Genomic DNA, 24,540 nt, shown 5'->3' with positions numbered 1-24,540 from the left:
ACTGAACTGAAGCCACTGCCTCCCAGTCCCAGGTGGGGGTGGGGTGAAGGAACTGGGTCCCCCGGGAGAATGAAGCAGGAGGGAGGGGGCACGACCCTACCAGGCTGGCTGACCATGGAGACCCCTCACCTTTGTCTGGGGTGCAACTGGAGGCGGGCTCTCCTGGGAGCACTCCAAGATCCAGAGGAGAGGGGCTGGAGGGCAGGAAGCAACGCACCTGGTCCCTAAGATCTTCTTCTGCCACCTGTCTCAACCTGTCACGGCCTCTCGTTCCTCCATTACAGCTGCCCCTGTGCTGCTCCAAGGCTTCACCCAAATACCCCTGGGGATTTCCACCCGAAATCCAGACCATCCTTCCCACCTCACTGGGGGCTAGTCTGCAGCCTGCAGCAGAGGGAAGATCCCCCAGCTGAGGGCTGGCTGGGTCTCTGCCCTGTTGTGTGACTTGCCTCCCCTCTCTGGGCTTCAGCTTAGTGACTTGTGGCTGGAGCTCCCGTGATTCCCACTCTCGGCTTTTGCACACATGGGAGGATGCCTTTTCATCTCCCTCTGCCAGTGTAAACTCTGCACATTCCTTCTCCTTGGCCCTGCCTAGGTACCTCTTCCTCCAGGAAGTCTTCCTTGATTAGACCAGAGGACAGAGTCAAGTGACCAGCCAGCCCAGCCTTTGGCTACCTGGGTCTGATCCTCCTTGTATGAAGCTACGTTCATCCCACCTCTGCCCCCTGTTGTCTCACCTCAGCCCTCTGTTGTCTCACCTCAGCCCCTGTTGTCTCGGGGTGTTGGGGGTTGGGGGGGAAGTGGTTCCCAGTCTGACTCCTCACTGGCCTGAGTTTACACGGGCAGAGAGGGGTGAAAAGTTATCCTCCCATGTGTGCAAAAACCCAGAGTGGGAATCCCGGGAGCTCCAGCCACAAGTCACTGAGCTGAAGCCCAGAGATGCCAGCCCCCTGTTTCCCCTCCAACCCCTCACACTTTACCAGCAGGGGCCGTGGCAGCTGCTGTCCTGTCCTGGTGCTGAAGGTGGGGGGCATGGTGGGCTGGGCTGAGGTGGCCCGGTGGGTGAGTAGAGGGGATCAGCTTTCCCCCCTACCCCCTACATCCCCGGGCCTTTCCAGGAGCCTCCTTAGCCCCCTCCCCACCAGCCAGACCAGGATGGTGGGAACTCCATCCCGGGGTCTTTGTAGGGCTGGGCTGGCACTGACCTTCCCCCCAAACCCATGTTCCTGCTCTGACAGGGGGCAGGGGTAATGGAGATGCCGGCCCCAGAACTGCCGAGCCCCCCAGTCCTTATCGCAAGTTCCCACCTGCCAGTCTGGCCAGAGGAAGGAGGGAAAGGAGGCTGGGTCCGGGCCAGGGCGGTGCTTAATGACCCTCCGGGGGCCTAATCGCAGACTGGCAGCCACTGAGTGGCTCAGGCTGGCTCCTGGAGGAGGCTGATAACGCACCAGCTGGGCCCCCCACCATCTATCGCGGCTGCACAGCCAGTCCCGAGGGGGCATCGCTCGGGGGGCCTGGGAAGGGGAGCCTCTGGGCTGGGGACGTGGGGGAAGCTCTCCGCCCCTCCCGCCCTGCGGGAAGGGGATTCTGAGCTCCTTGATTGACAGATAAGGGGGAGGATGCTCCTTCAACGCCTTCCTGCTCCCTCCCCACCCCTTTCTCCCCAGGCCGGACCTCCCCGTCCCAAGCCCGTTTTCTCTGGCTCTCTCAGCCTTTACTCCGGAGAAGGCAATGGCAACCCCACTCCGGTACTCTTGCCTGGAGAATCCCAGGGACGGCGGAGCCTGGTGGGCTTCCGTCTATGGGGTCGCGCAGAGTCGGGCACGACTGAGCGACTTCACTTTCCCTTTTCACTTTCATGCATTGGAGAAGGCAATGGCAACCCTCTCCAGTGTTCTTGCCTGGAGACTCCCAGGGACGGCGGAGCCTGGTGGGCTGCCGTCTGCGGGGTCGCGCAGAGTCGGACACGACTGAGGTGACTCGGCAGCAGCCGCAGCCTTGACTCATCTCCGTGTCTGTGCTCCAGCCTCTTTCGGAGTGCAGTTTTCACTTCCATCTTCTGTATGGGTCGCGTGTCTCCCGTCTCCTTCCTCCACCTGAGCTCACTGTTCACGCCTTCTCTCTCACCTCTCATCCGCCCTCTTTTTCCAGCTGGCTCTCCGCCTGCCTTCTCCCCAGCTCTGCCCACGTGCCTGCGCTGCCCTGAGGCCCCTCTAGGCGGGGCGAAGTCCGGTGCCTTCGCCCAAGTCTCACTCTGTGCAGCTTGACCTCCTGCGGATCCCTCCGCCTGCTCTCTGGGCAGAAGGTGAAGGCTGCCCAGGCCCTGGCTCCAGGACCCAGAGGTTGTTCTTGCTCCTCCAGCTTTCTGGAACACGGCTGGCACCTTTCCTGTTTCTCCTGTACCTAAAACGTGTGGATTTCACAGGGTTACATTGTAGGTTACACTCGAATCACCCTAAAAGCCCCACCCAGCAACTGCAGAGTTGAAAGTAGGTTGCAGCACTGCTTACTTCAGTTAGACTTGAGGAGGAACTTCCAGCCTGGAGTTGGTTTTGAAAAAAGGGTGCAGAGTCCTAGCTTGAGTGTTGTTAAGATAGAGTGGCAGGGGCTTGGAATAATTTTCAAGATGACTTCCCTCATGCTCAGAGTGACATGAGCAGAAACACTGTACTCTTATTGTATTTCAGGGAGCCTGATATCACAGGGGAACGTCTGCCAGGCACAGTCTCCTCCCCCAGCCCAGGGCAGAGGAGCGGAGAAGATAGGAGGTGTCCAGCGTGATGGGCTGTCTTTCTCCTTATCCTACCCTATCTCCTTAGACCTAGCTCCCAGGTGAGTCAGGTGGCTGGAACCGGTAGAACTTGCTCTGGGATGAAGATGAGAGGCATTTGGCTCCCCTTCAGATCTGGTCTGCGGGCCTGGAGCCCTCAGCTTGGCTCTCCTCCCAGTTTTCAGACCCCAGCAGTCCACACAGTGGTGGAGAGCTGGGGCTTAAGAATCATGCAGACTCTAGTTGAAAGTCCAGCTCTTCTCCTCACTGCTTGTGGGACCACCTGGGCTTCTGGATGTTCTTTTCACTTGCTGGTAAAACTGCTTCTGTCATGACTTCCCTGCGGGGTTACTGGGAGGAAGCAGAGATAATGTATATTTTATCATTGCACCTGAGAGTCTCCAGAAGACGCCCTAAGCTCGGCTTAGCAGTCACTTCTGGGAAGCTCGTCCTAACCCCTGGGCTGAGGGCTTCCTCTGGGACACACCAGCATCTCTGCGCTCACTGCCCTGTGCTGCCTGTTTCCTTGTCCCTGTGCAGCTCCAGCATCAGGTCTGGGAGCTCCTCAAGGGCAGGCAGGGGGTGACTTTCCTCTCTGAGTCATCAGCACTCATGGTTGGGCCCAGAAAAGGGAAGCCCAAGGGGTGGTGAAGAGACCCAGAGGGAGAGACCAAATCCCAGTCCATACCCGTCCCACATAGGTACAGACACACATAGGACCTGCACACCCTCTCTCAAGCTCTCTCTGGCTGAAGGTCCTGGGGTGAGTGAACACCCATATTCCATCTGGTCTTCAGTTGGTGGGCAGGGGTTGCTCTCCCGCTCCCTGCCCACGTCTGCCCCCTGGTGGCTGCACACTCAGTGAGAAGGGTGGATTCAGTAGAGCCTTTGAAGTGGACCTTCAGGGGGCTCTTCCCCGTTAAGCACTGGGACCATAGACCTTCCTGTGGCTGGGCCCTGGGGACCTCATAGGTTGTGCAGCACCTTGCACTGCAGGCTTCAAGGGCTGCCGGGCCTCCAGCACCGCCTTTGTGTCCCTAGAGGCCAGCTCCGTGAAAACTTCAGGTTCTGAGTACTACTGGTGGGGCTGGGCTCTGGGGGACTTAGCATCCGGTCCTCATCACGCACCTCCCTTTCTCTCCGAAATGGTCCGAGAACCCCATGGCCTCTGTCTTGAGTCATTATTCTAGAGAATAAAGAATGATAATGTTTGTGGTGCCCTGCTCCCTAGAGACCCCGGCCCCGTGGGGAAGAAGAATAGAGAGCTTGATGAGAAGGAGAGTGAGAGAAAGTTCAGGGACGAGTCTCAGTATCGTCCTGAGCAGGCTGGAAGATGGTGGAACCTCTTGGGGAACAATGATGGGGTTGTGTGAGCTGCGCCTCTACCTGTAACCTGGGAGCCTGCCTGGGCCTACAGGGAGGGGCGCCTTTTCCTGCTTCTTAGGGAGGCACCAGGTAGTGGGTGGCCCCGAGAATGACAGGTGCCGGGGGATGAGGAGGAGTGTGTGGGGTGAGAATGCATTTGGACAAGCTGTTTGGGAGCTGGTGGGCTGTCTACACGGAGATGACTAGGGGGCATTTGGATGCATAGGGCAGGTCTAAAGTGTAGTTGAGCAATTTCTAGTTCAACCAGAGATTTTGCTTTCCAGTTGGATGCCCACTGGGAGGTTAAGAGGACAGGTCTGGGCCAGGCAACCTGGACACAATACTGATGTGACACTAATACCATGTTGGACAAATCAGTCAACCAAACTCCAGGTCACTCATCTGTAAACTAGGGGAAGTACATGGTGTCCATTTAATAAGAGGTGTTGTGAAGACTCAAAGAAGCAGTGCACATAATACACAGAATAGCGTCAAGTGTACAATTAGTGCACACAACAAATGTTAGCTTTTGTCTTATTATTATTATTACAGGATGAACTTGGTTGAATGCAGGACCACTCTGTCAGAGCTAGCAAAACCCTTCGAGTCATTTAGCCCAGTTTAATATTAATAATATTTCAAGGTGGAATCTGAAGCCCAAGGAAGGGATGGCCCCTGCCCAATGTCATGTGACAAGTCAGGGTGAGAGGCAGGCTAGAGGCTCTGCATGGCTGGTTGGAACAGAATGTGCTGGGCCCAGCTGCTCCTCTGGACCTCTGGAGGAGCCACCGTAATGGGGTTGGTTCGTTCTGCATAGCTGAGGCTGGTACTGTTCTGCACGTGGACTTTGCAAATGAGTAACTAGGCTCCTGGCCAGTTCAGGCTGTGAGCTTGGGAAGTGGGATGGGGGCGGTGGTGAGGATGGATGCTGGCGAAGTGGAGGAGGGGTCGAGGAGGAGAGTGAGCTCAAGCGAGCAGGGAGGAAAAGGAGAGAGAGGGATGGGAAGAAGCTGATGGAAGAATCTTCCAGGTGCCAGGAGCTACCAAGTTGCAACAAGAGACTGGGAAGGGCCTTCCCTCCAACCCAAAGGCAGTGATGGTAGTGGTGGTGGTGGTTTGCACGTTGAAGCTAACACTACTTTGTGGTGTGTAGGTGATTTCTGATTGGAGATTTATTCTGATCCTATTTTCTTGAGGAAAATATGCAGACTCAGAAAGGGAGGTAAATTGCTTAAGGTCACACAGTCTGGAAGTGGCATTGGGCTCTGCTCTTTTGACTTTAAATCCATTGTTAATTCTACCTCAATGCAGAGTTCCGTGTGTGTGTGTGTGTGTGTGTGAGAGAGAGAGAGAGAGAGAAATGGGAAGATGAGGAGGAAAATAAAGTGTTTGTCACTGTAGCACTCACAGTCCATTGGAAAGAGGCATCTGGGAACTGGAGAGCGGGCCCCTTAGTAACTAAGCAGATGCTCGGCAGTGGGTGCTTCTGCCTCCATCTTGCCTGCTCGCTCCTCCACATCTTCCATCTCCAGTACTCTGCTGAATCTGCTCTCACTAGGAGCACCAGAATCCTGTCTTCTTGTTGTAAGATACAGTGGCCTGTCTGATGCTTCTGCTCTCAGCACAATAGGATGATGGCCGTTTTCTCTGGGGAGTTCTTGCTGACCACCCTGGTGAGCCCTTGGTGCCCCAGGCTCACACAGGCCCATGGACTCATAGCCTCACGTTGGTCATGGTGTTGCTCTCTGAACAAGAAAGCTGATCTCTGTGAGGCAGAGACCACAGCTGCCTTGTTTGTCGTGATGTCCGAGTGTCTAGCATAGGTCTGGAATAAGGGGAGGTCCCCGGTCAATGGTGGTTGAATGAATGTCATAGGGACCTTATCCTCTGCACTTATTTACATTCCTTCCCATGAAGTATCAGCTTCTGAATCAGCATCTTCAGCCCCATCCCCTCTAGGACCCAGTTACCTCCTGCACAACTCTACAGGAACCTTAGACCAAGATGGAATTCTGGATCTCTTACTCATCTGAGCCCCCTATGTTGCTAGGGGCACCACCACTCAACCACCCAGGCCAGAGGCGGGAGGCACCCCAAATCCCCCTCCCTCACCCCACCCCATCTCCCTGCTTCAGGTCTGCAGCTTGCATGGATGTTTGCAGGAACCCTCTGTTCTCCTAATTCTCACTCTTGCTTCATGCTCAAACTATCCTCCACACATGGTCACTCGAGAGACCTTTCCTGAACACAGAGTCAAGTGGGACCCAGCCCTTCACACCTGTGAGGTGAACCTCCCTCCTCCAGGAGTGGGCCTGGGCTTGAAGCCAAACTTCCCTGGGCAAATCCTGTCCTTCCAATTTTACATCAGCATGATGTTGGGCAAGTGAGTAACATAGATGCCTCAGCGCCTGAATATGAAAATTAAGGGTAAAATGATGCCCACTTTATTGGGTTGCAGTGAAGAATCAATGAGTTAACATATGTACAGGAAGCATAGAGTAAATAAATACTTAGTGTTAGCAGCAATCTTTCTTTTCCTCTTTTGCCTGCAATGCCTTGGTTAGCCACAAGATGGCACACTGCAGGCGCTGTGCTACTTAACTACTCCAAGCTTTCCTTCCTCCCCTACCACAGTGCTTCACATCTCAGTGCCTATTTGTTTATGTTCTGGGCTTATGTTTTCCCTTCTGCCAGCCTCACCAACTTCAGGAACCCTTTCTGATACATCTTTCCCACTCCAAAATCACCAAGTGGATTATGTTTTCTGTCTGCGAGCTCCTGGAGGGCACGACATCTCCAGGTCCCTGGGCAGAGTCCCTGCATAGAAGAGCTTGTTTGTCAGATGAATGAAGATGTGTCAGCCAGTCCCAGCTCAGCCAGTTAAATAATTTGCATGACCTTGGGCAAATCAATTTACTTCTCAAGTTTGTTTGGTTTTTTTCCTTAAATGGACATCAAAGAGGCTCTACAACATATTTGTGGAGACAGTCCAGTGCAAAGCCTTAGTAAGATCTGACATGGTGTAGACCCAGTGCCACCTTGCCCAGATACCTGCCTGCCAACCATGATTCTCATTGCCCACCAGCTATCACCCACTTGTGCTTACTCCTGTCCCCATCCCAGTTGAGAGTATTAGAAATGAGTTTACCTCTTCCTAAAGGTCCTTCTTTATCAAGTATGGTCTGGAGTTAGTTTGCAAGCTGGCTGGGCTGGGTGGGCCGAGGCTTAGTTGATGGTTCAGCTGAGTCCAGTGGGCTCCCATTTGCCTGGAAAGCACAGGCTCAGCCTCCCTGTCCCCGAAAGCCCCACTGTCCTCCTGAATGAGGCCCTCCTGGGCCTTGTCTTCTTCACTCTGGCTCCTGATGGCCCAGTTCTGGCTGGGGTGGGACACTGCCTCTGTTTGGATGACCTTAGTCATTATGCCTCGCCCATAAAAACCCTGAAAACAATGGTCCTTCCTTAGGACAAACTCCCAGGAGTGGGCTGACTCCATGAAAGAATACAAGCATTTTTGAGGCTCTTGTAAAGTACATGCTCACCGGTGATTTCTTTAACAGTTGATGCCATTTATACTTAATCAGTGCACTGTAAACAGCCTGGGTTGGGGAAGATTAAAGTTTGCCTTGGTGCCAAACACTTAAAAATTGTTCACAAAGTATAATACTTTCTTTTTGCCAAATGTCTGTTCTTTCTCCTTTCTCCTTATTGCTGGCAATATCTTGAAAAGCCACCATTTGGTAGCACTCACACACAATCCTTGGGATGCTTAATGCCACCAGCAACCCCTTTTCCTGTGTGTAGAGGGGAATCTGCCCAGGCCAAGGGTCCGGGCAGTTTAGTGACCACTGATAGGATCCCTGAGAGATGTGGGGGGGGGGCCCAAATGGAGAGATCACTGGTTGGAAGTCAGGTGTTTGGGATTCTAGAACTCATCCTGTCCTGACTTAAGTTTAGCTACCATTTATTTCCTGAGGACTGCCTGGGCTACATTTTATCCAACCATCACATCAGGATCATCCATCACCAGGATTTGTGTCTATATTTACAATTCATTTCCCTGAACACTGGCTCTCTTAAAAATTGTAGATATGCTGGAATTTCTGTATCTGCAACGGCACCCTCAGGCATGGGGACTAGGTTGTTCTCTGTAGATCCTATCCCTGCCTAAATACCCAGTAACTGCCTCACTGCATGTTAAGCAAGAGTTCTATAGGGTATGGTATGCTACAATATTCCAAATGGAAACTCAGTTACAGGGCTATCTATATTCAGAATTCCTTGTAAATATCTAGGGTTTTTATATACCCTTATAATTTACCCATTCCCTAGACAGTGTAATAAGAAACTATAAGACGATGCAGTTACTTTCTGTTAATCATAAGGGAAGATAGCTGAGGATAAAGCTGTCATGCAGAGATATGCAGAGATGAAAGTAATCTAAATGTTGAATTGGAGCCTAGATCAAACTGTGCTTGAAAGCCATGCTACGACTAGTTACATGAGCCAATAATTTCTCAGTTTGAGTTTTTGATGTATTTTTTTTGTGGGTTACACCAAAAGGAAACCTATATGATCCAGGTGGATATCAGAATTATTTCTAATAGTTGTTAAAACCAGTCAGCAGTATCCTAAATTATATAATTTATCCCCAAACCATATAGATGTATTTTGGCATTATATTTATCTTCATATTCTTCCTCTGGTAATAAAATATCTTCGCTAATCATTTTATGAGGAGACTTGTGGCAAGAATACACAGAAGAACTGTACAAAAAAGATCTTCACGACCAAGATAATCACGATGGTGTGATCACTGACCTAGAGCCAGACATCTTGGAATGTGAAGTCAAGTGGACCTTAGAAAGCATCACTACGAACAAAGCTAGTGGAGGTGATGGAATTCCAGTTGAGCTATTTCAAATCCTGAAAGATGATGCTGTGAAAGTGCTGCACTCAATATGCCAGCAAATTTGGAAAACTCAGCAGTGGCCACAGGACTGGAAAAGGTCAGTCTTCATTCCAATCCCAAAGAAAGGCAATGCCAAAGAATGCTCAAACTACTGGACAATTGCCCTCATCTCACATGCTAGTAAAGTCATGCTCAAAATTCTCCAAGCCAGGCTTCAGCAATATGTAAACCGTGAACTTCCAGATGTTCAAGCAGGTTTTAGAAAAGGCAGAGGCACCAGAGATCAAATTGCCAACATCCGCTGGATCATGGAGAAAGCAAGAGAGTTCCAGAAAAATATCTATTTCTGCTTCATTGACTATGCCAAAGCCATTGACTGTGTGGATCACAACAAACTGTGGAAAATTCTGAAAGAGATGGGAATACCAGACCACCTGACCTGCCTCTTGAGAAACCTGTATGCAGGTCAGGAAGCAACAGTTAGAACTGGACATGGAACGACAGACTGGTTCCAAATAGGAAAAGGAGTACGTCAAGGTTGTATCTTGTCACCCTGCTTATTTAACTTCTATGCAGAGAGTACATCATGAGGAATGCTGGGCTAGAAGAAGCACAAGCTGGAATCAAGATTGCCGGGAGAAATATCAATAACCTCAGATATGCAGATGACACCACCCATATGGCAGAAAGTGAAGAGGAACTAAAAAGTCTCTTGATGAAAGTGAAAGAGGAGAGTGAAAAGGTTGGCTTGAAGCTCAACATTCAGAAAACAAAGATCATGGCATCTGGTCCCATCACTTCATGGGAAATAGATGGAGAAACAATGGAAACAGTGTCAGACTTTATTTTTTTGGGCTCCAAAATCACTGCAGATGCTGATTGCAGCCATGAAATTAAAAGACGCTTACTCCTTGGAAGGAAAGTTATGACCAACCTAGATAGCATATTAAAAAGCAGAGACATTACTTTGCCAACAAAGGTCTGTCTAGTCAAGGCTATGGTTTTTCCCGTGGTCATGTATGGATGTGAGAGTTGGACTGTGAAGAAAGCTGATTGCCGAAGAATTGATGCTTTCGACCTGTGGTGCTGGAGAAGACTTTTGAGAGTTCCTTGGACTGCAAGGAGATGCAACCAGTCCATTCTAAAGGAGATCAATCCTGGGTGTTCATTGGAAAGACTGATGCTAAAGCTGAAACTGCAATACTTTGGCCACCTCATGCGACGAGTTGACTCACTGTAAAAGACTCTGATGCTGGGAGTGATTGGGGGCAGGAGGAGAAGGGGACGACAGAGAATGAGATGGCTGGGTAGCATCACCAACTCGATGGACATGAGTTTGAGTGAACTGCGGGAGTTGGTGATGGACAGGGAGGCCTGGTGTGCTGTGATTCATGGGGTCGCGGAGAGTCAGACACGACTGAGCGACTGAACTGAACTGAAAATTAGCAAACTTTCTTTAGGAACACATGGATTCCATTCTTAGATTTTAGGATAATTTGGCACATGAGTGTGGGAGGCTTGTAGCAGTCTGGAGTCAGCTCGAAGTGGAGCAGAGTCAGAGCCAGGGTCATTTTGCATTTAGCCATGGCAAAATGCTGCCCAGTGCAGTTCCTGGGGACACCAGGGAGGAAAAGTAATACCTGATTTTAAAAAATCTGTACATTATTAGAAACATGAGACAATCTTTTTATATATGACACATTTTCCAGGGAAACAAAATCCATATCCTAAACCAAACCAAGTTTGTGATAGAATCCAGGAAAGGTTTTAAGTATACTGGGACCATAAAGTTCCTTTGTGTCAAGACTAAGTGATAGTGAATTGTGTTAACAATTGATTCTGCAGGATCCGTAGAACTAGAAAAATTTTCCAAATTATGGAGAAGAAACACTAATTTTACTACTATTCGTTTAGAAATCTGTGCAGTTGAGCATGAGAATATTTTTTCTTTTTTTGGACAGAGACAACAGAGGGTTTTTAATAAGTAAAATATGGAACATGTAATGTTTTACATTCACAATTCCGCTCTCTGTTGCCATGACAATTTACCCTAGCCTTGAATTTGCAGTAAAGAGCATGAGAATATTAAACCTGGTATACTCAGTGTTATGCTGTTTGGTAAAGCAGGTTTTTCTTATACCATATTGGAGCTTCCTTGGTGGCTCAGATGGTAAAGAATCTGCCTGCAGTGCAGGAGACCCAGGTTCAGTCCCGAGTCAGGAAGATCCCCTGGACAAGGGCATGGCAACCCAGTCCAGTATTCTTGCCTGGAGAATTCCACAGACTGAGGAGCCTGATGAGCTACAGTCCATGGGGTCGCAAAGATTCGGACATGACTGAGAGTTGGACTGTGGAGAAAGCTGATCGCCAAAGAATTGATGCTTTTGAACTGTGGTGCTGGAGAAGACTCTTGAGAGTCCCTTGGACTGCAAGGAGATCCAACCAGTCCATTCTAGAGGAGACCAATCCTGGGTGTTCATTGGAGGGACTGATGCTAAAGCTGAAACTGCAATACTTTGGCCACCTTATGCGACGAGTTGACTCACTGGAAAAGACTCTGATGCTGGGAGGGGTTGGGGGCAGGAGGAGACGGGGACGACAGAGAATGAGATGGCTGGATGGCATCACCGACTCGATGGACATGAGTTTGAGTGAACTCCGGGAGTTGGTGATGGACAGGGAGGCCTGGCGTGCTGTGATTCATGGGGTCGTGGAGAGTCGGACACGACTGAGTGACTGAACTGAACTGAACTGAACTGAGTGACTACTATGGGAAGGGGACATTACGAACTTGGAACAGGAGTTTAGACTGTGCCTGGTGCTGCCAGTGTTGCCGTGTCTGGGGTGGAGATGGCTGGCATCAATGCATGCCCACTTGCCAAGGAACAGAGCTGTCCTTTATGAAATTAACTGGTCTCTGGGGGCTCGTCTGAACTCCCTGGCCATAAAAGAAGACAAGTCAGGGAATGTGGTAGGGAGCCACCACAGTGCCAGTGAGATGTGGGCTTAGAGTGAGTGAATTTTGTCAAGCAAGCACTACTGTACACTTCCATCCTATTTACCAGCTTGAGTCTTTACCTTATCCAGCTGACAATGGTAGGAAGGCATTGGGGTGTCTTTTTTTCAAGATTTTCCTTTGAGAATCTCAAGGGTAAAGATCTGTAATGAGAGTGAAGGTCCTCCAGTCCCCCCTGCCCCGCAAACTCTACACATATCATGAATGCAATTCCTAAAGCTAACTCTCGGAACTGACAAAGGCTGGGTACTCCAAGTCTAGCCTGATGCTCCTAAAGGCCTGCCATTGAAAACACAGTCTGGAGAAAGCAGAGACTCTACAATCTAGGGGCAGATCTAATATGTCCCTAGCGTAAAAAGCAACCATGAATCATTAGGACAATTAAAATACAATCAGACTTAGCCAAATCTATTGACTTCACTATTTTCCCTTCAGGGCTTCCCTGTTGGCTCAGTAAAGTGTCTGCCTGCAATGTGGGAGACCCTGGTTCGATCCTTGCTGGACATGAAACAACAGATTGGTTCAAAATCGGGAAAGGAGTATGACAAGGCTGTATGTTGTCACCCTGCTTATTTAACTTATATGCTTATTTAACTTATATGCAGAGTACGTCATGAGAAATGCTGGGCTGGATGAAGCACAAGCTGAAATCAAGATTGCCAAGAGAAATATCAATAACTTCAGATAAGAGTCAGACACAACTGAGCGACTTCACTTTCACACATTGGAGAAGGAAATGGCAACCCACTCCTGTGTTCTTGCCTGGAGAATCCCAGGGATGGGGAAGCCTGGTGGGCTTCCGTCTATGGGGTCACACAGAGTCGGACACGACCGAAGTGACTTAGCAGCAGCAGCAGCAGCAGATATGCAGATGACACCACCGTTATGGCAGAAAGTCAAGAGGAACTAAAGAGCCTCTTGATGAAAGTGAAAGAGGAGAGTGAAAAAGTTGGTTTAAAACTCAACATTCAGAAAACAATGATCATGGCATCTGGTCCCATCACTTCATGGCAAATAGATGGGGAAATGGCTGACTTTATTCTTTTGGGCTTCAAAATCACTGCAGATGGTGATTGCAGCCATGAAAGTAAAAGATGCTTGCTCCTTGGAAGAAAAGCTATGACCAACCTAGACAGCATATTAAAAAGCAGAGACATTACTTTGCCAGCAAAGGTCCGTCTAGTCAAGGTTATGGTTTTTCCCTGGTCACTCAGCTGGTAAAGAATCTGCCTGCAATTCGGGAGACCTGGATTCTATCCCTGGGTTGGGAAGATTCCCTGGAGAAGGAGTTAGCAATCCACTCCAGTTTTCTTGCCTGGAGAATCCACATGAACAGAGGAGCCTGGCAGGCTACAGTCCATGGGGTCACACGACTGAGTGACTAAGCACAGCACATGGTTTTTCCAGTAGTCGTGTATGGATGTAAGAGTTGGGCTATAAAGAAAGCTGAGTACAGAAGAATTGATGCTTTTGAACTGTAGTGTTGGAGAAGACTCTTGAGAGTCCCTTGGACTGCAAAGAGATCCAACTGGTCCATCCTAAAGGAGATCAGTCCTGAATATTCATTGGAAGGACGCATGCTGAAGCTGAAACTCCAATACTTTCCCACCTCATGTGACGAGTTGACTCATTGGAAAAGACCCTGATGCTGGGAAAGATTGAAGGCAGGAGGAGAAGCGGATGACAGAGGATGAGAGGGTTGGATGGCATCACTGACTTGATGGACATGAGTTTGAGCAAACTCTGGGAGCTGGTGATGGACAGGGAAGCCTGGTGTGCTTCAGTCCATGGGGTTACAAAAAGCCAGACATGATTGAGTGACTGAACTGAACTGATTATCCCTTCACAGTAAATAACTGCCTTTGTCATATACAAATTGACAAGGAATCAAATTATTTATTACTCTTTTCCTTTTTCTTGGGTTTCCAATAGACTGAGCTAGTGACTTGTACAAAGTTCCTGTGTGCGTGCTCAGTTGTGTCAGACTCTTTGTGATCCCACAGACTGTAGCCTGTCAGACTCCTCTGTCCATGGGATTTTCCCAGCAAGAATACTGGAGTGAATTGCCATGTCCTCCTCCAGGGTATTTTCCCGACCCAGGGATCAAACCCATGTCTTCTGCATTGGCAGGCATGTTCTTAACCACTGAGTCACCTGGGAATCCCTGTGCAAAGTTCAAGGGGTGGCAATTCAAATGCTCAAGTCAGTCAGATCCTAGCCCTTCCACCTCCCCATCTCTGTGGGAGACGTGGATGAGCACAGCCTGGATTTAGACTGTGTGGTGGCTCTGAACACTGGTTCACAGATTGTGCTCTTTCTTTCCCAGACCCTGCAGGTCTCTCCTGTCCTTCTCACCCTCATTCATATTAACTTTAAGTGTAAATGAGAGTGGGATTTTTGAAGGTCTAAATTCAAATATGTGCTAATGTTTTACAAGGCAAAGACTATATAATTTTGCTACTTTAATGATTTCCAGTAACAAATTGTTTGTGATGTATATCACAACTCAATGACTAGCTTGACTTTATAAATAATTGAAAGTGGGGTGCAGGGTGGTTAAATGACATTGTGTCAGGCAACTAATCACATACCTTTTACTTCCCAAAAGGATATGATGTGTTTCTGTTGATGAGGAATCATTGTGGAACATTGGAAATTTTACAAATGGGAAATATTTTTCTTTTCTTTGTTTTATTTTTAAATACTTATTTATCTACTTGGCTGTCCTAAGTCTTAGCTATGGCATGTGGTATCTTCTGTCTTAGTTTGCAGCATGCAGGATCTTTAGTTGAGGCATATGAACTCTTAATTGTGGGAGTTAAATGTGGGATCTAGTTCCCTGACTAGGGATTGAACCTGGGGCCCCTGCCTTGAGAGTGCAGAGTCTTAGCCACTGGACCACCAGGGAAGTCCCAAAATATTTTTCTTTTAAAAGCACAGGAATTTTGTTCTCTCTTTCCTAACCTATGGATAGTTGTTCTAACCACGCCCTCTACTGTGAATATATTCTGTTCCTTCCTGTCCTTGCTGACTATCTTAGATGCCACTGGGTGGAGTTTGGGACTGTCATACCTGAGGGTCTTCCCATATAGCAGGCTTGTGGTGAAGAGTCCAAATATTGAGAAACAAAGGCATTCCTGAGTAAACAGGAGGAAAAGTAGGTGAGCTAAGATTCTGACTTCAAGAGCCAACTCATTGGAAAATACCCTGTTGCTGGGAAAGATTGAAGACAGGAGAAGGGGATGACAGAGGACGAGATGATTGGATGGTATCACCAACTCAATGGACATGATTCTGAGCAAACTTTGGGAGATAGTAAAGAACAGAGAAGTCTGGCGTGCTGCAGTCCATGGGGTACCAAATAGTCGGACATGACTGAGTGACTGGACAACAATGATTTGTGACACTGAGTATCTTTTCATGTGTCTGTAGGCCCTCTGTATGTCTTCTTTGGAAGAATGCCTATTCAGGTCCTTTGCCCATTTTTAAATTGGATTTTTAAAAATATTGAGTTCTATGAGTTCTTTATAGATTGTGGATATTAACCCCTTAGTAGACATATAATTTGAATCTTCCATTCAGTATGCTTTTCATTTTGTTGATGGTTTCCTTCCCTGTGCAAAAGCTTTTTAGTTTGATGCAGTCTTATTTATTTATTTTGGCTTCTTTTTCCTTTACATAAGGAGACAGATACAAAAAATTATTGCTAAGGCCTGTGACAAAGAGCTCACTGCCTATAGTGTTCTTCTAGGAATTTTATGGCTTCTAGTCTTCCTTTTAAGTCTTTAATTCAATTTATTTTTTTTAGTATATGGTGTGAGAAAAGTTATCTAGTTTCATCCTTTTACATGTAGCTATCCATCAAATCTATATATTGTTAAAGAAATTTTGAGTTGTACCAATGGGTGAGTTTTATAAAGGAGGAAGTTTTTTTGTTCAATATTCTCAAACTGCCTAAGGATGAAATGACTTGCCTCCTGAACAAATAGGGTACCTCCACTACTAGACATATCCATCTGCTAAGGTTCTCCAAGATATTAGGGCAAGGGAATGGCTCTCAATAGGAACTAGAAACGGACTCAAGGAGTCCACTGGTGTCACAAGATCACAAACTCTTTCACTGGTGCTTGGAAAATGTATATATTTCTGGGGGAAGATTTGCTGTTTTATTCAAATTTGTACAATGATCAGTGATACACAAAAGGTAAAGAATAACAACATGACACTTGATATGATTTACAACTAACTCTGTTGGGTGTACTGTCCTTTACAGAACAATTTTAAGATTAGTGTTTAAGAAGTTGAGCATTGTTTTTTGCTTGTGTGCCATCTCCCTGTTGAGGGGGACAAGAAGAGAGAGTGATAGCATTTTGTTCAGGTTTCTGTGACTCCTTCAAGATACTTGCCCACATCACCTATTCCTGACTTGAGACTGAATGCTTATAGATTTACCTGTATGGCCTGCTGAATGGTGACCTTTAATTACTAGACTCTAAATGCTATGACACCCTTCATGGTCTCAGCACTATCCCTAATACAGTTTCTATTTTAAAAACATCTGTCCTAGCCCACAGACTGTAGGCTATTTGTGGCAGAGATGACTCAGTGTCCCTTCAACGTCTTTTCTCCACTCTTACAGAAGTATCAATCATTTTAGTTGAGAACATGGTCCCAGTGAAAGACCACATTTCCTAATCTCCTTTTCAGCTAAAGGAGGAAGTTGGTTATAGGCAGAGCTGTGAGCAGAAGGGACGTATACAATTTCCAGCTAATGTCTTCAAAAAGAAAGGTGCATGCCTTCCCATTCCCTCTTATGTCCTCTCACTTGCTCAAAGGCAGATGCGGTGGCGGGAGCTGGCAGCTATCTCAGATCATTAACTGAAAGTCACATGTTGAAGATGGAGAACAAGAAGACTGAAGGAGCCTGGATGCCTTGACGGTCTTGTAAAGCAAACCATGCTACCAACTCTGGACCACTTGCCTCCCTGAGACTTTAATGTGAGAGAGAAAGAAATTTCTATCTGGTTTCAGTTCAGTTCAGTTCAGTTCAGTCGCTCTGGTTTAGGTCCCTCTATTTGGGGATCTTCTTGTTAGAGTGGGTTATTTCTGATGTGATCAGCGCTTTCTTTCCATTTACTGTCTACCCATGTTGTCAAGATTAGTTTGCTGTTACTTGGCAGGGAGCATGTTTCAGGGCTATTTAAACTGTCCAGCTACTTGCCATAATTTTGCTGCTACGAGGCACATGAGGAAAAGGAGGGCTAACTTCCATTACCATCTTTCAGGTTTCAACTTGTATGTCACCTTCTCAAAGAAGATTTTCTAGACAACCCCATCTAAAGTAAATTCCCCTTAAAAATAAATACCATATGATATCACTTATATGTGAAAACTAAAATATGGCACAAATGAACCTGTCTACTAAACAGAAACAGACTCACAGACATAGAAATCAGACTGTGGTTGCCACAGGGAAGGGAGGGGAGGAGAGAGATGGACTGAGAGTTTGGGTTTGGTAGATGCAAGCTATTGCATTTAGAATGGATAAACAACAAGGTCCTACTGTACAGCACAGGGAATTATATCTAATCTCCTGGGATAACCTAACTGCCATCCCTTAATGACAGCCCTCCACAGCTGGAAGGGGTGTCCCTGGTAGCTCATCTGGTAAAGAATTCATCTAAGATGCAGGAGACCCTGGTTCGATTCCTGGGTTGGGAAGATCCGCTGGAGAAGAGAAAGGCTACCCACTCCAGTATTCTTGGTCTTCCATGGTGGCTCAACTGGTAAAGACTCTGCTTGCAATGCAGAAGACCTGGGTTCAACCCCTGGATTGGGAAGATCCCCTGGAGAAGGGAAAGGCTACCCATTCCAGTATTCTTGCCTGGAGAATTCCATGGACTGTATAGTCCATGGGGTCACAAAGAATTGGACATACCTGAGCAACTTTCATTTCATTTTCCTGGGATAAACCTGGGAAAAGAATTTTAAAAATAATGTATATATGTGTAAAGCTGAAGCAGCAGAGATTGACAACATTGTAAATCAACTATACTTAAATGAAAAAATGTAAGTTCCACTGGATTACTGTCTAGCTCAGCCCACTCATTTCTTTCATGGCACTCAGTATTAATACAATTTGTATTTATCTATTTGGTATCCATTTTCCACTTTAGAATAGAAGCTCCATGAAGGCAGGGGCCATGTCTATTAATCCACTGAGTATCTAATATGTATCAAATATTTGGCACTTACACATCAAATAAATGGTGAATCTCAAAATCATTAAGAAATTCCTGTTCAGGCTTCACAACAGTTGTTAGCATCAGGAAACTATGTAGAATATCTTGATACTATTCCAAACAAAAACCTTTTTATCCCAGACTCAAATCCCATGCTGCTGCTGCTGCTGAGTCGCTTCAGTCGTGTCCGACTCTGTGAGACCCCATAGACAGAAGCCCACCAGGCTCCCCCGTCCCTGGGATTCCTCAGGCAAGAACACTGGAGTGGGTTGCCATTTCCTTCTCCAATGCATGAAAGTTAAAAGTGAAAGCTAAGTCACTCAGTTGTGTCTGACTCTTAGCAACCCCACGGATTGCAGCCTACCAGGCTCCTCCATCCATGGGATTTTCCAGGCAAGAGTACTGGAGTGGGGTGTCATTGCCTTCTCTGTCAAATCCCATAGACCATAAATAGAAGTTTATATATCTTACTTCATGAAAATTTAGATGTCCCATATGATAAACACAACATAAATACAGTTTTCAAAAAGTAAAACAATGGGGGGAAAATTACAAAGAAAAGTTATAATCAAGGATTATTATCCACAATATGTAAAGAATTTACATGAATCAATAAGAAAAAGATAACTTCATAGAAAAATAAACATAGATGACCTACACATCACAGAGAACAAAACAAAGATAAACATAAATGGCCAATAAGCAGGTTTTGAAAGCTAAAAATAATGTTTCCAATAATAGGAAAAGAGCTAAAAAAATTATAGTATATTCACATTACAGAATTTCATGAAGTCATGATTAGAAATGAGATGTATTTTTATTGAGTGAAAAAAGCAAGAACAATATGGATATGATCCCATAGATAAGAATATGTACATACATATGCATGTATGAAATATACAGGAAAAAGTCTGAAAGAACGCATCCCAAACTATTCTGATTTTAGGAAAAGCAGTAAGATTGGGCAGGGAGGTGTGGCTATGTGAAATAGGATTTTTACTTCTCACTCCATAGCTTTTCTAGTGTTGTAAATCTTTTACCATGAGCATACATTCATCTGAGTGCAAATCTGAAAGAGATTTTAAAACAGCAGAAAATATATGGAAGCCACTTACAAAATTCTTGATATTTGGCATTAGTAATAACCAGAATCAAACAGAAAAGATGAGAAAATCTCTGAATCATACAGAAACAGATCTAGGTGACACCCTATGTCACCATACTTTGATTACACTCTATTTTCCTGGACCTTGAGCTGTAATTTAACTTTAAAACAAAATGTATATAATGATCACATCCTAGGCTCTAACATTAGGGTAGTTTCTTCAGATGCAAGTAGATCCCCTTCATGGGTTTGAGGAAAATATGGGGTTTGAAGACAACAGGTTTGGTGGGCTCTGCTGTCATCTTGAAGCGGAGCAGAATGAAGGCAACAATCACCTTTAACTCAGTCATGGCAAAATTCTGCCCAATGCAGTTCCTGCAGACATCAAGAAAAAGAGAGACTTGAAGAACTGAATACTTCTGAAGCTTTAATAAGATACTAGAAAAACAAGTCTGATGTTAACAATACATTTGCACATGAAATTCCATACCAACTTTTGGATTTTGGACTTACCTTGTTCCCTTTAAATGTAAGTTGGAAGGTACAAGTTGATGCCCTTCCAAAACGAGGTGGCACTTGGAGCTGCTCACAGAATTGTTCCTCCCTCCACCCCCTCACCCGCCGTGAAGTTCTAATGTATAATAAAACATGATGACCATAGTTGGTAACACACTGTATTGTAGAACTGAAATTTGCTAAGAAAGAATAACTTAAATGTCCTCTCACACACAAAAAAGGACAGGTATGTAAGCTGAAGAATATATTAATGAACTACATGGGAAGGAATCTTCTCACAGTGTATACCAAATCATCATGAAGCATATATCAAGTGTCTTACAATTTAAGATTCTAATATAAAGATGAAATAATTGTTTTTCTGAAAAAGAATCATCTCATCTTTATTGGGAGTGAACCTGCACCGAACCCATGAGCCACAGCTTGCCTTAAACTTGCTGTTTAGCCTTCTGAGCCATGGCGGTATAGGATGCCATAGCAAAGGGTATTGTCCCTCGTGAAACTAATTGACACTTTCAGTAGCTCAAACAGGCACCAAGATCTACCTCATGGTCAGGTAAGAAGATGTTTCCATAGAAGACCTTATAGAGTTGGGGGGCTGAAGTGAGAAGGCTGTTCCCAAGTAAACATTTTTATGTGTTTTTAAAAATTTCAAATAGTCCTCACCTTGGTCCAGCTGAGAATGGTAAGAAGGCATAGGGGTGTCTTTTATTATTTTCCTGGGAGAACCTCAAGGGGTCAAAGACCTGAAAACATGACCATCCCCAAAACAGCATTAACACATTTCTGAAGCTACTGCTTAGCACTGATCAATAGGAATATCCATGCACCACATATGTAATTTCAAATGTTCTGGTATCCACATTTTTACAAGGGGCAATGAATTTTATAATTTATTTAACAGAAAATATGATCACTCCAACATGAATTCATATACATAATTACTTCAAGAAAATATTTCCTATTTTTTGTACTACAGCTGCAAAATTTTACTTTCCCAGCACATCTTGGTTCTAACCAGCCACATTTCAAGTGCTCCACATCACATGTGGTTAATGGCTACCATCCTGGACAGCACAACTCTAGACCTGCTGACCTTGTCTGGTCTCCCAGGTGATTAGTCTGCTACCCAGACTAGGCAGGAGGAAAGCAGAAATACCATGGCCAGTGGTAGTATTTTCACTTTGAAGGTACAAGTGCATCTACTTAGAAGTCAAGCCAAGATGACCTATGTGATCAGTTGTTCAACTTCCCATTACACATAACAGGTTTGAAACTAGCAGCATATAAAAAAGGAAGTATCTGCACATGTTGTGTTTAGAGTTTCAAGAGACTCAGGTATGCTACAAACCTTCTTTTTGCCTCTTCAGATCCTTTCTCCTCCCTTTCCCACCTTGCTCTGGGTTCCAAACTGACCCACGGGGTTTCCTGTTGGGTTTGACCAATAAAAGTCATTGAAAGGAAATCTGGAGAGTGGGACAGTCATACCTGTGGGTTTTCCCAGACGGCAGGGTTGTGGTGGAGACCCCAAATACTGAGAACCACGGTCATTCCTGAGAAAGGAAGGAAATAAAAGAAATTACAGAAAAAAGAGCAAGTTGTGAGCTCCTTTTATACTGCTCTTCAGTAACACTTTTCTTTTTGAAGGGAAAGACTTAGTTCCTGGCAGAGTTCTGTGGGCTGTAGCTGATGCCAGCAGTGAAGGACCATAAACAGACGGGGTTCAGTGACACCTTAGTTTTCAAATCAATGATCTATTTAATACCTGATTCTACCTTAAGGTGCTCTTGGTATCATGTCAAAATGATAGCGTATGTTTCTGTTTTCCACTATCCCTAGAAATTGTTTATACATCTATTCATGGACTATAAAGTATCCAGACACAATAGCTTAGGTACATTTAGGAACAGGATTGTACTTCCACTCTGCAGATCCAATGACAAGTCTCTGTTGGTGCAGGTCATATATGGAAGTAGGGAGTTTTGGCAAATGTTCATGTAGTATGAGGATTTTAAAAAAGACAGAAGAAACACAAATAAATAAAATTTTAAAAACAAAAAAGGAAACAAGACAGAGGTGAGATAATTTGAGGATTACTTGGTTATCAGAAATAATTTTGGTAAAGTAATTCTAGATCTGTCAACAAAGGGACAGTAAGTGACAGGCTGTTGGTACTGATACAAGCAATCCTGTTGACTTGTTCCTAAGGGCAAGAGTTAATTGAACACTGAAGCAGATTAAGTGGAGGGTGTCTCATGTGATCTCTCTGCCTCCCACTTGCCCTGCTCAGATACTTGTGTTGTTCTGAAGAGCACTGGGCTCCAGATGTGGAAACTCTGAGCAAGTTTTAGTTCTGCTCAATGCACTTTGGGATCCCCCAGTGGGTTTTTGGCTACACCAAAAGTATCTGAAAACACTCCGCAAACTGCAAAACACATATAAGTGTCTGCTAAGAGCATGTCAGAAGGTGAAAAAGATGAGATATTCTATTTGAAGGTTCTATGTAAACTTAAAGTGCTGCATCTTACTAGGGTAATATTACTATGATGATGAAGGCAAAAACCCTCTTTGGGTCTTCTGATAAAGATAAAAGTGTTCATCTCCTGTGAAGTCTTGCCTGGTCTCAAATGCAGCCAAGCCAGGACTATCTTAGAAACAATGTCCCATAATGGAAGAAACCCTGAGTTGGGATTCTGGTGATATAGGTTCTGCTCATAGTTTTGCTTCAAATGACTATATGCCTTTGGGAAAGTCTCAGAAACCCACATCTGGTCAAGGCATTACCCACTGAGAACTTAACAGGTGCCCAACCCTAAGCCAGCTATCCTGAGGTTTGTCTTTTGACTTTTCCAAAAGTTGAGAATCCCTCTGGTCTTTTTCACTGTGGTCCCCAGGATTCAAAGGTCTTTAGAAACTGCTTAGGAAAAGAATGCAAAGACCTGCAGGCAAAGAGCGTCCATCTGGAAAGGTGATGGGCTTGCTGAGGTCTCTGGAAATGGACACGGCTGGAGGTGCTTTGCGGAGGGACTCCTTAATGCACATTGTGGTGTATGACATCTCACTCAGCTGGTCCCTGTGAGGACAAGAGAGGGAACACAGGGAACTCAGACTCCATATTCAGTTTGTAAATACTGACATATTTTTCTATTCAACCTTTGCTCCTGGTCAAAGTCCTTTTACCCATTGATTTATGTAACAGAATGTTAAAAAGGAACACTTTCTGCCTCAGGATCAGCTGAGGTCCCAGAGGACAAGGAACCATACAGGTCCCACACATCCTCACCATGAACATGGAGAAAAGGGAGGGAACCTCCTACACTATTGGTGGGAATGCAAACTGGCGTAACCACTGTGGCAAACAGTATGGAGGTTCCTCAAAGAACTGAAAACAGAGCTACCGTACGATCTTGCAATCTCACTCCTGGGTATATATCTGGAGAAAACTCTTATTTGAAAAGATACATGGACCCCAGTGTTCACAGCAGCTTTATTTACAAGAGCCATGATATGGAAGCAACCTAACTATCCGTCAACAGATGAATGGATAAAGAAGATGTGCTATATATACACGATGGAATACTACTTAGTCATAAAAAGAATGAAACGATGTCATTTGCAGCAACATGGATGGATATAGAGATTATCATGCTAAGTGAAGTAAGTCAGAAAGAGAAAGACAAATATTATATGATATCACTTACATGTGAAATTTAAAATATGATATAAATGAACTTATCTGCAAAACAGAAACAGACTCACAGTCAAAGAAAACAAATTTATGATTGTGCATGCTAAGTCGCTTCAGTCGTGTCCCATTCTTTGCGACCCTATGGACTGTGACCCATCAGGCTCCTCTGTCCAAGGGATTCTCCAGGCAAGAACACTGGAGTTGGTTGCTGTTCCCACCTCCAGGGCATCTTCCTGACACAGGGATCAAACCCATGTCTCTTTACCTCCCCTGCACTGGCAGGTGGGTTCTTTACCACTAGCACCATCAAAGAAAACAAAGTTACAGTTACCACAGGGGTTAAGTGAGGGGAAGAATATTAAAAACTACAGTCACTTTTTATACACCAGAAACTAACACAACATTATAAATTAACTCTACTTGAAAAAACCCCAAATATCCTGATAATAAAGTGAAGCACTAAACTCCTGGTAAAGGATTTGCTGAGAAGATTTCTGAAAATGCTTTGCAACATTTAGCTCATCATATAAATCAAGGAATGGCTAAGGAATGAAGAGAGGAGGCCTCCAAGTTTTGAGAGGGAAAAAAGATCCTTCTAAAGAACTGCTGGAATTCTGGAGTGCTGTGGAGAATGCTGGAAAGGGGGTTCCCTTCATATTTAGCAAAGAGGGGATTAAAGAAGATCACAGTAGATGTTCTGACATGTGCTCCTTAGAGGCTGGGAAGAATAGAACTAATAGGGAAGGCTGTGACTCACAACAGACAGAGAGGCAGGGAAAGGAGCAGGGACAAAGCAAGAACTACGGTGAGTCCTTTGGGCCAGTGAACCAGCAAGAAGGAGCGCTTCTGAACCAGCTTGAAGGACACTCTAAGGACAAGAATTTTTTTGCCCCATGAGTCATCATCATAAAGTCCCAGTGAGAGAATCT

General features: G+C 45.6%; 1 protein-coding gene across 2 annotated transcripts in view; it reads right to left on the bottom strand.

Annotated features, from left to right (window-relative positions):
• Positions 1 to 19,100: 19,100 nt before the first annotated feature.
• CYP4X1 (cytochrome P450 family 4 subfamily X member 1) overlaps positions 19,101 to 24,540 on the bottom strand; it is a 47,920-nt gene continuing 42,480 nt past the window's right edge. The window contains exons 9-12 of one of the 2 annotated variants that reach the window (XM_055402708.2): positions 22,863 to 22,996; positions 21,412 to 21,476; positions 20,590 to 20,669; positions 19,101 to 19,782 (exon numbers count right to left, since the gene is read on the bottom strand). In XM_055402708.2, coding sequence (XP_055258683.2) covers positions 19,614 to 19,782; positions 20,590 to 20,669; positions 21,412 to 21,476; positions 22,863 to 22,996 — 448 coding nt within the window. In that variant the 3' untranslated portion in view covers positions 19,101 to 19,613. The remainder of the gene's footprint in view (positions 19,783 to 20,589; positions 20,670 to 21,411; positions 21,477 to 22,862; positions 22,997 to 24,540) is intronic. The other variant, XM_055402709.2, reaches the window with a different exon arrangement.

This window comes from Moschus berezovskii, chromosome 4 (assembly GCF_049115385.1).
Source record: "Moschus berezovskii isolate FMDL1 chromosome 4, NW_MosBer_1.0, whole genome shotgun sequence".
Lineage (NCBI taxonomy): Eukaryota > Metazoa > Chordata > Mammalia > Artiodactyla > Moschidae > Moschus > Moschus berezovskii.
The sequence above is the reverse complement of the archived record's forward strand: the minus strand, read 5'-3'. Positions and strand labels throughout refer to the sequence as shown.